This window comes from Symphalangus syndactylus, chromosome 14 (genome assembly GCF_028878055.3).
Source record: "Symphalangus syndactylus isolate Jambi chromosome 14, NHGRI_mSymSyn1-v2.1_pri, whole genome shotgun sequence".
Taxonomy (NCBI): Eukaryota; Metazoa; Chordata; class Mammalia; order Primates; family Hylobatidae; genus Symphalangus; species Symphalangus syndactylus.
In genome coordinates, this window is record NC_072436.2 from 74,984,645 (window position 1) to 74,999,335 (window position 14,691).

General features: G+C 49.5%; 1 protein-coding gene across 4 annotated transcripts in view; it reads left to right on the forward strand.

Moving 5' to 3' along the window:
* The first annotated feature begins 5,130 nt into the window (after window positions 1-5,130).
* Window positions 5,131-14,691, forward strand: part of SPRED2 (sprouty related EVH1 domain containing 2) — a 122,835-nt gene continuing 113,274 nt past the window's right edge. The window contains exons 1-2 of one of the 4 annotated variants that reach the window (XM_055240719.2): window positions 5,131-5,596; window positions 6,041-6,163. In XM_055240719.2, the coding sequence (XP_055096694.1) occupies window positions 6,138-6,163 (26 nt within the window). In that variant the 5' untranslated portion in view covers window positions 5,131-5,596; window positions 6,041-6,137. Of the gene's footprint in view, window positions 6,164-14,691 lie in introns of all 4 variants that reach the window. The other 3 variants (XM_063617911.1, XM_055240718.2, XM_063617910.1) reach the window with 3 other exon arrangements.

Genomic DNA, 14,691 nt, shown 5'->3' on the forward strand with positions numbered 1-14,691 from the left:
GGCAAAACAAAACTTGTCTGGGGCCTTATCTGGCCTAGGAGCTGTCAGTTTGTGAATTTGGTTTGATGCCCTAATCCCAGAACAATGGATGCCCACTTGCACCATATTTGCATAACTTTGGGAGCCACTGCAGTGATCTGGGACTAGACAAAGATTAGCTGTGAATCGACTACAAAAGGTTCCATGATTTCAAAATAAAGGGTAACCTTCTTCAGCAAGGCCTGTGTGACCTCCCTGACCTGGCTTCTACCCTTCTCCACCCTTTCCCGCACCTCCTTCCCCCTCCTCCCAACGTTATTTCGCACCTAGGGCCTTCGTGGTAACCCGGCTCTTTATCCCGGAGATCCCTCCCCTTCCAATTATCTAAGGGCACTCCCAGCATCTTTCAAGGATCCTTTCCCTGACCCCTGCTTTCTCTTCTGCTTACTCCATTTTTCAGAGCTGTTACCTCGCGGCCTCATGTGTTTTTTACATGCCTGTTGCCCCAGCTGACCGAATCCCTGGAGGGAAGGAGCCTGGGTTTCTTCACCCCTGTATCCCCACTGCCTCATAGAGCCCTGGTGCTTTCAAGGCAGACTGGAGCAATGGGTATCCAATGAAAAAAATCATGACCTTGACCATTGTCCTTCACATGTCAGAAATCCATTTGTGAAGAACTGGCCATTTTTATATTAAGAAATTAAGTTGAAATCTGGTATTTATGAGAAGACGAAAACTTGCTGCATCCTTTAATTTTTAAAATGATAACCTATTTTTGAAAAACAGTTGAAAAAAAATACGTTTTAAAACTTACTCAGCTTTGGACCTCGCTGAGGCTTCCAAGGGGTTCTGGAACTAGAGAATAGCTACAGTGATCAGCATTGGCTTTTCTCGAGATCCTCAAGGGTTCTCAGGGCTCATCTTAAAGTGGGGGATGAGAGGGGAGAGGGGATGTGTGCTGCCTCCCTGGGAGGGCGGGAACCAGCTCCTCTGAATGAAACAGCACTTTCCACAGAGACAGCGGCCTACGGTGTGAGGGCAAGCAAGCCGCAGTCGAAAGCCCCTTTGCATAATCCATTCTTAAATTGACTGAGGCTTGTACAGTTGTAAACTGAAACTCCAGAGGCAAACCCTGAGCGGTTACATTTTCTCGAAAAGAATGTTTCCCAGCCTGTCAATTATTTCCTGCTCTCCGTCCCTCCCCAACGCACGCACACACCCAACTTTTGGTAGCCAGCTGCCTTGACATTGAGCCTCTCTCCTGCCTGAAGTGGAGCACCTCAGGAGGCAGCGAGGCTGGCGTTTCATTCATAATACATGAACTCAGGGGAGGAGGGAGGCGGGGGCAGAGGCCTTTCATCTCTGCTATTTAAAATCCCAGCACTGCAGCTGAAAGGGAAAACGACCTGGGAGTGAACGGCACCGGGGATGAAGCATTGCACGATAACGGCACAACCGAGCGCGTCAGCGGCCCGCCCGCCGGCTATTTATACCGTGCAGATTATGCAATCGGGCTCCAGCCATTCATGCCCCGACTGGGCCGCCGCACGCCCGGGGCGGGGGGGCCTCATTCCCGGGCGCCGGGTCAGTTTCTAAGTTTGCATCATCCCCTGCATTACGAGAGAGCTTGGGTTTCCATTCCTGCCAGCGGGGCTTGGGGGAGACAGCTGGGCTACAAACTCACTTGGCACACACGACTGCTTACTTAAACATCATAATAAAGGCACCAGATCGCCCGAGGCGCGGCCCGGCCGCGCGCAGAGCTGAGCTCCGGGAGACCGGAAGGAACTGATAAACCGAGCGCTAATGACACCCCCTCCCTCCCGCGTCGGAAGTGTCCTCGGAGCGCCGGTCATTGAGAAATACCGAAGGGGCAGAGTGGGGGTGAAGCGAGGACAGGCCTGGGCGCAGCTGCGCGCGCCTCGCGGGGCGGGGAGCGGGGGCGCCGCGGCAGCGGGGGGCTTCTGCGGGCTGGGCCGCGGCAGGGCGGCGCGAACCTTTGGGCCCCGTGGAGTCCTCCCTAAATCACCCCCCTCCCCGCCCCTGGGAGTGGGGAGGGCGACTGATTGCTCAGATCCCACCCCCGCCCCTTGGGAAATCTACACTGCCGGCCCTACCGGACGAGAAGGGGGAGAAGGACACGAACGAGAGAGCGGATTGCAGAGGAGGCTAAAATGTCCGCTTCTCCTGGCGCCCGAGCCAGGCGGGAGGGGTGGGGGCCGCGGCCGGCTTCCCAGTGAAACAGGACCTGCGGGGCTACTGAGCATGCCCGTTCCCGGCCGCGGAGGGTCGCTCCGGCTCCGCCCTCCGGGCTTTCCGGGCAGCCCGCGGGAAGAGCCGGGTGGGGGTGCTCCCTCGCCCAGGACTCGGAACGAAGAAGCCTGTAGGTGGGGGACCCGCTGGGGCCCCGCTGGGTTTGCGTGAAGTTGTGAGCAGATCGATATTACTTTTGAAGCTTTACGATCCTATTGTGACTGAACACTATTGATTTGATTGTGTTCAGAGATTCCCGCAGCCCCCTGTTCTGCCGATTGTGGGGAGAGACAGGGATATGGGTCCTTAGCTCTTTCAGCAGTGACATTCAATTAAAGCCCTAAATCTGTGATATCCCCTATTCCAGCAACAATCCAATGGACTTTGATAACACCCTGATGTTCAGATCAACAGACATATCTGAGTTATTCGCCCAATATCCTCATTTATTCTATGGAGCTGCAGGAGTCAGACTTGCCTCAACCACAGTAATTGATGGGGAGGACCAAGAAGTGACCTGCTAGTAATGTTTCCATCAAAAGGCCCCTTTTGGGTGTTGAACAAGGCAGAAGAGAACTGGCAGGCTTCATTTAAAGGAACATGAAGGACAGAGTGGAGGGGGGCAATTGGTAAACCAGCTGGTCAGAGAGAGGAAAGGGCTACCAGGAATCTGTATAGCCCATTTAAGATTCCCAGCAACCCTATGTTGTGCGTACTATTCCTACACAACAGACACTGAACCCAAGGCTCAGTGGACCTAAGGGCCTGCCTGAGATAGCCCAGCTGGAATATGGCACCAGGTGATCCCAGTGGGGACTTGGGGACTTCTGGACCTCAGAATATTTATCATTGTCCCCCTGGCAACCTGGTCCATAGGCTGGGCCAGTCGTTCACTGCTATTAAGCAGAGAGCTGGCTGAGTGAGTGGTGATGACACCATTTTAACCTGCTCATAGAGCTGGCCTACCTGCAGAAATTAAATCACCTCACCTGCCACCTTGCCATTTGTGTACCTTGAAACTGGAGGGTGGAGCCCAAGAGATGCCCATAGGGTGAATAATTTTGACATGGGTAAGTGCTTGTGTTCTGGGAAGTTCAGGAATAACAGGGTGGGATCTCTTTCAGCACTCCCAGGGAGAAGAGCAACCATGGCCAAAGGTGAGACCTGGGTAGATTCCTTAGCCTGCTGGGGATTTAGAGGACAATGAGATCTTGCCTTTGCTTAGTACTTTCTCAGGAACTCTCAGTGGCCTCAAAAACTGATAAAGACAAGCTTGGCCTTGTTATTCCTGTTTTATAAAGAAATTCACTCGGGGTCTCAGGACTGCTAGGAGAAAACCAGAACCAAGCTGTTCCATCCCCTGGTTTATGCCCTCCCCACCACCACACATCACCAGCGTGAACCCCACTCCATGTCCACAGAGATCATGGCTGTGATAAGCACAAAGCCTGGAGTAAACCACCAGTTTCTCCCTGACTCAAGGTGAAACTTTTTGGAGCATTTGTAGCTCCTATATGCATGTAAATTTTAGGAATACTACATTTGAGGCATTTATTTATTTATTTAGAGACAAAGTTTCTCTCTTGTTGCCCAGGCTGGAGTGCAATGGTGCAATCTCCGCACACTGCAGCCTCCGCCTCGTGGTTTCAAACAATTCTCCTGCCTCCGCCTCCTGAGTAGCTGGGATTATGGGCGCCCACCACCACCCCCAACTAATTTTTATAATTTTAGTAGAGACAGGGTTTTGCCATGTTGGCCAGGCTGGTCTCAAACGCCTGACCTCAGGTGATCCGCCCACCTCGGCCTCCCAAAGTGCTGGGATTACAGGCATGAGCCACTGCGCCCAGCCTGAGGCAAATATTTAATCTCTTAACCTGTTCAATGGTTGCTATTTAGTTAACATCACATCTAGATTGTCCCATGGACATTCAAGAGGATGGAAAAGTCTACTGTGTTTGGAGAGCAGCAAGGGATAGGGACTCTATCCCTTGTTTCTTTTTATTTCTTTTTATTTATTTATTTATTTTTTTGAGATGGAGTTTTGGTCTTGTTGCCCAGGCTGGGGGGCAGTGGCACAATCTTGGCTCACCGCAACCTTCACCTCCTGGGTTCAAGCGATTCTCCTGCCTCAGCTCCCGAGTAGCTGGGATTACAGGCACGCGCCACCACGCCCAGCTAATTCTGTATTTTTAGCAGAGACGATGTTTCACCATGTTGGTCAGGCTGGTCTCCAACTCCCGACCTCAGATGATCTGCCCGCCTCGGCCTCCCAAAGTACTGGGATTACAGGCGTGAGCCACGGCGCCCGGCCGGGGCTGCCTCTTAACGCGACAAATTCCATAATTTCTACGGAAATGCAAACGTTTTTGGGCTGTGCTGGGTTGACCTTTTTCTTTGCACGAGTAATGATTCTTAAAAACATCCGTTTCTTGGCCGGGCGCCGTGGCCCATGCCTGTAGTCCCAGCACTTTGGGAGGCCGAGGCGGGCGGATCACGAGGTCAAGAAATCGAGACCATCCTGGCCAACACGGTGAAACCCCTCCCTACCAAAAATACAAAAATTAGCTGGGCGTGGTGGCGCGCGCCTGTAGTCCCATCTACTCGGGAGGCTGAGGCAGGAGAATCACTTGAACCCAGAAGGTGGAGGTTGCAGTGAGCCTAGATCGCGCCACTGCACTCCAGCCTGGGGACAGAGCGAGACTCCATCTCAAAACAAAACAAAACAAAAACCCATTCCTCTATTGAGACAAAAAAGAAAAAACAACACAAGATTCACGTGAAACGGAAAAGCCTCTGCCTTTCAGAACCTTGGCAAAATCGAACCCCCTCCCCTTTCTGGTTGGGTTGGGCTGGAGAAGCCAGCCCCTGGCACCTGCGCCGCCCCTACCTTCCCACCCCGCAGTGGGGGTAGCTGTGCCTTTGAGCCTGAGCACCTCTTCAGCTGTTTTACTCCCTCCCCTCCCTTGAGTTTCCCATCTCCGCCCCCGCCCAACCCCCCGATTTTTAATCTTGGGGTTTGGAAGGAGGGAGGGGGCAAAAACGGGAGCCAGATGTGTACGAGTCCTCCGCTCCCGCCTCCTCCCTCCTCTCGGGCTTCCTAAAACCCGGAGCCCTAATCAAGGAGGATTCGGAGCCAGATGGTCGCGGCGCAAGCAAACAACTCGGCTCCGCGGCTCCCCCGGGAGTGGAAGCCAGGAGGGAGGGGGAGAGGAAGCGGGGCGTGCTCAGTAGGCGGGACAAAGTTTTTTTTTTTCTTCTCCCTTTTTTTTTCGGTCGCAAGTAGGAAGCTTTTTGCACTCCACCACCTCTGGCCGCTGGGAAGACGTCATCGCTTCCGCCCTACTTCCTCCTCCTGTTGGCGGCGGTGAGAATCCAATATGGAGTAAATCGGTGGAGTCGAGAGATGGGGCTCGGACGGGGCGCCCTGCACCGCCTCCCAGGCGCACCTCCCCCGGCCGCCGACCGCTCCCCGGAACCGTGATTGGCCCGGCCCCCCGGGGGCGACCCCGGACCGAGCCCCCCCACCCGCGGCCGGCGCTCTCCTCCTCCTCGCAGCAGTCCCCGCCGCTCTGAGGCGCGCTTGTTTTTCTCCCGCTCTCCCCCACCGCCGTCCCCTTCCCAAATCTCGCCCCCTCTGCCCGCTCCCGAGTCCCCGGAGCCTCCGCCCGCCTCTCCCCACGGCGCTGCGGCGTTCAGTCCCCGCGCAGCCTGCCTTTGCACCCCTTCCCCCAAACCTTACCCCGCGCCCTGCTTCCCCTTCTGCTGCGGCGCCCCCTTCATCTCTAGCCGCCCCCCCTCCCCAAATCAGGCGATCTCCGGAGATGTGAAGAAGGGGGGCGAGCGGACAGGAAGATGAAGGGAGCAAAGCTGCCCGCCGCGGGACAGGCGTCTAGGTGAACAAGAAAATGACCGAAGAAACACACCCGGACGAGTAAGTTTGGTCGCGGGGTGGGACGAGGGTGCCCCGCGGGGGCAGCGTGGGGGCCGGGGCTGAGGATGCGGGCGGGGACGCTTATTGGGTGAACTTGGCGTGGGGTGCAGCGACTCGCTGACCTGTCGGGGTTGGGACGCGAGGCTTCCCTGCTTGTTGAAGTGAGGAGGGGGCAAAAACTGCTGCGGGCTGGCGGGCGCACGCCTAGGGTCGGCGGGCTGGTGTGGTGGCAGCTCCGGGGGCCAAGGGCGTGCGGGTGACCTCCGGGCGGTCTCCGCTCCCTCTCCGAGGACTTACAGCTCCTCCGCCCCCGAAATCCTCGGCGGCTGGAGCGGAAGACCTGATACCCCCACTCTGGCTTCCCGGGACCGGTGGGTTTTTGCACAGTGACTTTGTGACTCCCGCCGCCCCGCGAGCCCTGCGGTCCGCTCCGGAGCCCACTGGGGCCTAGGCTCCGCCATTTCGTTTTCTTGAATCGCTCTCATTTGCATACCACATTTTCATTCATAAAAAACACGGCGGAGCGAGAGGAGGACGGGCGCGGGCTGCGCGGGGGTCTGGTGCGCCAGGGTCCCCGCGCGGGCCGGCGTGTTGGAGCCGCCCGAGGAGCCCCGCGGTGCGTGAGTGCCTGTGCACGCGCTTGTGGCCGGCACACGCGTCCTACGGGGTCGGGCGGCTCGGGGTGGACCGAGGCGTGTGCGGCGGGGGCGTGCGGGGCAGCGCGCTAGGGGCGTGTGTGTGTGTGTGTGTGTGTGTATGTATGTGAGTGTCCTCGCGGGTGCGCGTGCACGGGCTTGTGCCTGGCCCGCGGGCCCGAGGGGAACAATGCTCGGGGCGCTCCGCCGGAGGGATCCCGGGCTGCCCCGCGCGGGACCCGTGACTGTCGCCAGCCGGGGGCAGAGGTGCAGCTGCCTCCTGCCTCGCGGTCCAGGCGTCCAGTTTGGCATTTTCACTCCCTAGTCCGAGGCGTTTTCAGTCTCGGGTGCGACGGGGGCGGGGCCGCGGGGCCCGACGCCTCAGGTCTTCTGCCTGGGGTTTGAGCGGTCACCGCGCGGCGGCCGCCGCTGCTGCTCAGTGGCTGTGCCCGCCACCAGCCACTTTTTTTTTTTTTTTTTTTGTGAATAAGACGCTCTCCTTTATTGTCACATGATATCCCTCCCCTCCTCCCCTGCACATTCATAAATCCGGAGCCTGCATCGGTTCCTTTCATTCAGTGCTGCCATTAGCCAAGGTAGCGGCGGCGCGGGCTTGGGCGCAAAGAGCCGGTTGCAAGCCGCGGGAACGCGCCCTGGAGGGAGGCCCCGCGCGCGTCTTTGCAGGGGAGTGCGGGCTGCGGGAGGCGTGCTCCAGAGGCCCCAGGTCTTTTGCCCCCCGCAGGCATTGAGCCTCAAGAGTGCTGGGAGGGGAAGTGACTCAGGGCTGGGCTACTGGGAGGCTTGTCTCTTGCAGCAGGTGACAGTGCTGTGCCCTACTCTAAGAAATCTACTCACTTTATTAAATATACCCCCTTTATCTTTTGACGTCTGCTGTTGCCAGTCCGGGCGGGAGTGGGGCTAGTGTTTGGGAAAGGGAATTTCGATTTCCTTCCTGTGAGTCCCCAGGGAACTTTGACTGCAGTAACCCCTGATCTTCCAGACACCCATCACAGGAGAGGATCCCTGCTGGTGTGCCTGTCTCAGACGTCCCACCGCATCTGTTGGTGTTTCTATTTCAGACGTTTTGCTTTGTCTTCGTATATAGCATTTTAAAATGGTAAAATGAAAAAAAGTTGCGCTTTTAGGGCTGAAATACAGAGAAGGAATATGCTGCTGGGCCTTGCTGCCTTTTGAACGTGGCCAATAAATCAATATTTTTATGGGCCCTCGATTGTACCTGCACAGAGTAGTAGTAGCAGTGAGGCTGGTTGCTGTGCTCTGGCCTTGCAGATTCTTGGAGAGGTTTGACCACTCTACCTTGGCTCTACCCCTTGGGAATACAGGCCTGACCTGGCCCTTTTTGTGGCAGCTTGTTAGCCTTGCATCTTTCTCCATCTGCTATCCAAAGCAGAAGGATTTCGAGTGGGATCACCAGCGAGGAAAGAATAGCTCCATTTTAGGCTCTCAGAGCAAGTTCAGCATGAAGCCGCAGCCTCCACTGCTGTCACAAGTCCAGTTGAGAGGATACATATTTGAAGAGTTCTAGTTTCACTTAGAGACTGAGAAAGCCTTGGCACCTTAGCCACTGAAGAAATGGGCTTATAGGGATTATTTTTAATGTGATGACCTTGGCACAAAACTTAAAATGCCTGAGAAGAGCGACTTCGTGGACTGTAAACTGCCATGGTAGCCACTGTCTATTATTTTGTTCAACGTATCTGTGTAATGACGCATCTGAAAAATTCCTTTTAAATGTAGTGACAGTAAGGTTTCCCTCCCTGAATTACAGAGCTTGCTGTGATTGCTTTTTTGTTGTTTTGTTGTTGTTTGCTGCCACTGTCTTTAAGTCTAGAGCTAAAATTATTGTTTGATTAAGGTAGCCATATTTGCTTAGGTTTTTGCTAGATTCCTTCTTTGGGTGAATTTTGATCTATTTTTTTCTTGTAATGATTTTATGTTTGAGGTCTCTCAGATACCTTTGGAACCAGGCAGGGGTTGCTACTTAAGAGAACTGGTGGCATCAAACTGGAGACCTAGGAGAGACATATTTGTACTTTAGGTAAAATAGACTTGATAGTCTACATATAGTAAAGGTTTTGTTGAATGGTCCAGATAATATCTGTTTCATTTAGCATCAGAATGCAGTAAATCAGAATCTTGCAAATGGTAAAATTGTGCTTAATTTAAAAAAATAATGTTTTGTTTTCTAATGTTGTTTTCCATATCAATTTAAAATTCTTCTAATGTATGGTAATTCAGGAAAGTTTCTTTGCTCTTGTTGATAATGGTCCCAAAAGATATCTTCCATATAGAAAATACACTGACCATTCTCTCTTTCATCCCTCCCGCCACATAAAAATGCACGTTAAAATTTACAATTCTACAGACTTTTAAAAATATAATTTAAGAAGTGAAGAGCATCAGCAAACTATTGTAAGTCGTCCTCTGTGCATAGGGTTGGAAAATTTTTTAAAATCCATATCTATTTTGTCACTATCTTTAAAGCATTTGATCATGGCTATGAATGGCTTGGAAATTTGCAGACAAGATAAACCTTACTGAACCAAGCTCTAACCCTGGAGACATCGAGCTGCCATTCAGCTTTCTCTTTTGTTCCTTTCATGAACTCTTCTCTGTAACCCACTTCTTGCTGGGAATGGATTTGCAGCTTCCCTTTCAGTCATATTTTTCCTAACGTTGAAAGATTTCCCATTAATAAAACAGGCGTAAGTATTTTTGCTGAACCATTTCAAAGACATTGCAGACATTGGGACTCTTGTACCTAAATACTTGAGCTTACTTCTCAAGAGATAAAAATACTGTTCTGTGAAACCACAATACTATTATCACATTTTACAAAATTAATAATTCCCTGATGTCTTTAACACTCTGCCTGAATTGTCTGCAAAAATGTCTTTTATAACTGGTTATTCAGCCAGAGACCAATCGAAGGCCCCGAGTTAAATGCATTTGTAACATATATTTAAGGCTTAAGGTATAGCCATTTGCTCACTTTGTGATCTAGGGCAGTTTACTTTCGTATGTCATGTCGGTTTTATATGGAGTGGACAAAATGGGAATAGACACTACCTATTTTGTGGAGCTGCTGTGAGAATTAAATGCGATAGCCTATGTGAAGCTTATAGTACAGGACTAGGCATAAAACAGGTGCCCTGTGTGGCTCTTTGCGGGGCACTGAGGTAGATTTCTTTCAGGCTCAGCTTCATTTTCAGATAACCCTGTGAAGAAGGTGTTACCCCCATTTAACTGATGAGAAAGCCAAGGTCAAGTTAGTTGCCCGAGACAGCAAACATTTTTTTAAAGCACTTTATTCATTTAGTCTTCTTAAAAATCCTGCGAGGTAGCCGGGCGCGGTGGCTCACGCCTGTAATCCCAGCACTTTGGGAGGCTGAGGCGGGTGGATCACGAGGTCAGGAGATCGAGACCACGGTGAAACCCCGTCTCTACTAAAAATACAAAAAAATTAGCCGGGCGTGGTGGCGGGCGCCTGTAGTCCCAGCTACTCGGAGAGGCTGAGGCAGGAGAATGGCGTGAACCCGGGAGGCGGAGCTTGCAGTGAGCCGAGATTGCGCCACTGCACTCCAGCCTGGGTGACAGAGCAAGACTCCGTCTCAAAAAAAAAAAAAAAAAAAAAAAAAAAAATCCTGCGAGGTAGATGGTATTATTATCCCTATTAAATGGGAGAAGTGAGGCACAGAGAGGTGAAGTCCTTTCCTCAAGGTCATCCTATGAGTAACTGAAGGAGCTGGGAATTGAGCACTCCAGTAGCCTGGTTCAGGAAGGGCTCTGTGCTCTTAACTAACCACTGTGAACCGGTGGGGGGGTCCAGCCTCAGTCGTTCTGACTCAGAGCTCGCAGCCTTTCTGCCAATCATGCTTGTTCATTATTCTTCTGAACTGGTGACAATCTGTCATTGGCATAATTTTTCTCACTTCACTTATCTTCCCAGAAAATGCTGTGAAGCATGAGGGGCATACTGAATTAAAATGGATTTAAATAAATTTGGGCTTGAGAATTCTGTGATACACCTTAAAGATAATGGGAATAGTGCAAATTCAGAGTTGGTTATTATTGGAATGTTAGATCTACGTTAACTGAAATCACAGTTGTGGAAATTTAACTGATACAGTGAGTATTGATCCATTTTCCTTGTATTTGCCTTAAAAAGGGGGGTATGTTTCTATCAGGGGGTATGGTTCTACTGTACATGAGTAGAACCCTTAAATGTTAAAAATATGGAGTTGACTGTGCAGAATTAGAATCTTGATTTATTCCTCAGAAAATCCCCACACTTCTGGAGACCCAGGCCCGGAGGATGGCTTGAGGCCAGGAAAACCAGCCTGGGCAACACAGTGAGACCCTGTCTCTACCAAAAAAATAAAAAATAAAAATTAGCTGGGTGTGGTAGCACACACCTGTAGTCCCAGCTACTCAGGAGGCTCAAGGGAGAGGATGGCTTCAGGCCAGGAGGTCGAGGCTGCAGTGAGCTGTGATTGTGCCACTGCACTCTAGCCTGGGCGACAGAGTGACACCCTGCCTCAAGAAAAAAAAATCTTTAAAGTAAGACAAAACAAAAAAAACCTGGAAAGACCTTAAGGAGCTTGTAAGCTAGGACCTGTCATAGTATAAAGTTAAGTGCCTAGTGCAAGGCTGAAAGCTAGTGAGGTGGTTCACCTGGAGTGGACTAAGCTCCATCAGCTGGTTGTGGTCTGGGTTTGTTTCCATGGGAATATTAGCAAATGCAACCTCCTTTCTGACTAAAGCTGGTCCCCTCTGCTTTCCTGTCCTTTCAACCAGTACAATATATACAAAGTGGATCAGTCACAATACCCAAAACTATTTTGCCTTAGCAATTTGCTTACTCTTGCTTTTATTCTGAAATTTTCTTCTTTCTTCCGTCACTTCTCCAGTAGGTGACATTCTGCTCATGCCCCCAGCCATCTCTGAGCCATTGCATTTCGGTGGTCCTTTTTGACTTTCCCACCATAACCCCCTCCTCCCAATCAAAATCAAGTCAAAGTCAAAATCCAAGTCAAAATCAATGTCTGTGTGTGTTATTTTTTTTCCCTACACTATATGGCAATTATTATTTCAAGTTGGGCTTATACCCAGCTAGATTCTGCATCCGAATATGAGCTTTTTGGATTCGAGGTTACTTCTCAAATGCCTAGTTTTCTAGTTGTTGGCCCAACACCATTGGGCACATTGTGGTTGCTTAATGTCTATTGAATAAAATAATGGATTTAATTATTTTAAAGTGCTGTTTCATCTCTACTGACTAATGCAATAATTACAGTTGTTGTATTTGGTTAACTTAGGGTATATATAAGCCTCCTGAGAAACTCAACCATGTTCACATTGAGCCTCTGGTATTTTGTGGAAATTCCATGCAGAACTATCTGGTGGTAGTGATCTGTCATTGGTAACTCAAAACCCATTTTGATTCCATTCATTGTTGCGAGAACTGACAAGTAAAAAATCTTGACCACAATAAGACAGGGCCTGTTTCTATGCCTCTGCAGGAGAATCTCTGCAGAAATCACAATATTAACAATTTGCAATAGCTGCAGGGTTCTGCTGGAGTCTTAACACTTGAGGGTGGATACAGCTGTGCCGATGAACTCCAATATTGGCATTATTCCTGTATTGCCAGCTGAACACAAATACAGTCTAACAGCAAAATTTTCAGAAATTGAACAAGAGGATAATAGAGGCAGACCGGAAAGTTTTGGTGTATGTGATTATTTGTTTGGGCTTGTTTTTATTAAGGTAAATTAGGCCGAGTTTTTTAAAAAGACCCCATCATCTCGATAAACTTGATAACTTATTCTTAGAAATATTTAAAAATTACTATTTAAGTCTAGAACATTGATGGTGCTTTTAAGGCATTTTCTAGGGCTTTTAGTGACTTTGAAGTAGAAGAAATACTTTGTATTGATGCTCCAGTGCCCCCGTGGAACAAAATATGTTTTTTATATGCTTGCCCTGGATAGACATGAAGGGTTGTTACATCTTGACATATGTCCCATGTCATGGAAGGAAAGTCAGGCCAGGATCATGGGAGTTTGCTAAATTAAGTAACAATTGTTTCATAACTACCCATTTCCCTTTCTCAGGTAACCTTTATCAACATTATGTTCACATGTGGCATACTGCACACATATTACCAAATTGTGCTTATGTTCTTCCTGCTACTCTCAAAGGGTAGTTGAATATTTATTTAAAAACAAACTTTCTGTGTTTACTTGCACTTAGAGGGTAAAGGTAAAGAAACATTTTGACTTCACCCTTAGCATTAACACTGGTGATTGAAGAGATTAAAACAAATATTGGGAGCTTCTAAAATGTATGGTTTTGGCTCCTCTGTGTCCTGAAATAACGATTTTTCAGATCTGGTTGTTTTTGTTCTTCGATATATTTCCTGTGGTCCATTTATAAATGCTTAAAACTTAATTATCAGTTAAGTTTTTAATTGACTTTCATTTGTTCATCTGGTAATGACATCTTTGTCTTTCCATTTTCATTATTTATTCCTCTTGTTTCTTTTTCTTATTGCTTTGCTTTGGCTCTGGCCTCCAGTACTGACTTTGCAGATACGCACTGTTTATTTTGTATTTGCATCCATACTAACTGAGAATGCACAGAGAAGCTTGGCCCATCTGTCTTTCTAGGTGTGGGAATAGGTTTTTTTTTTTGAAACAGAGTCTTGCTTTGTTGTCCAGGCTGGAGTATTCAAAGTGATCCTTCTGCCTTGGCCTCCTGAGTAGCTGGGGTTGTAGGTGTGCACCACCACACCTGGCTAATTTTTAGTAGAGGTGAGGTCTTGTTACGTTGCCCAGGATGGCCTTGAGCTCCTAGCCTTAAACAGTCTTCCTGTCTCGACCTTCCAGAGTGCTGGGATTATAGGCATGAGCCACCTACCCCTGGCATGGAAATAGCTTTATTTTTTATTTTTATTACTTTTTTTTAGAGATGGGGTCTTGCTCTGTTGCCCAGGCTGGAGTGCAGGGGTGCAATCATGGCTTTCTGGAGCCTTGAACTCCTGGGCTCAAGCAGTGCTCCCATCTCAGCCTCCCAAGTAGCTGGGACCACAGGTGTACACCACCATGCCCTTTCAGAATAATTTATTAACCCTCATACCTATGGCCTGGCAGAACACTGAGCACATAGTAGGCTTTCTGTAAACAGTTATCAATTGGTTGAAGTAAATATTCATTAATTGAAAAAAAATTGTACCATGTATAAAAATTTAACAATTTTTCACAATTTAAAGATAATTTAACAATTACCTTTTTTGGATACCTATATCCAAAAAAGACTTTGAGTTGCTTTTTTAAAACTACCAAAGGAGAGGCTGCCATGATGGTAGTGGAAGAATCATGGGCTTTGGAGTGAGACCATACCTCTTCCCCCGCCACTAAGGGACCCTGCTAAGTATCCTAAGCCACCAGCCCTGGGTTAATGTAAATGAGGTTCATTCTGCTGTATACCTAATAGGCTGTTAAAAAGTAGAAATGGACCGGACATGGTGGTTCATGCCTGTAATCCCATCACTTTTGGAGGCCGAGGTGGGCCGACCACCTGAGGTCAGGAGTTCGAGACCAGCCCACCAAGATGGAGAAACCCCATCTCTACTAAATATACAAAATTAGCTGGGCATGGTGGCACATGCCTGTAATCCCAGCTACTCGGGAGGCTGGGGCAGGAGAATCACTTGAACCTGGGAGGCGGAGTTTGCACCGAGCAGAGATCGTGCTGAGCAGAGATCGCACCATTGCACTCCAGCCTGGTCAACAAGAGTGAAACTCCATCTCAAAAAAAAAAAAAAGTATAAATGAGGTAGCCTAGATAAAACATTTTAGCACAGCACCT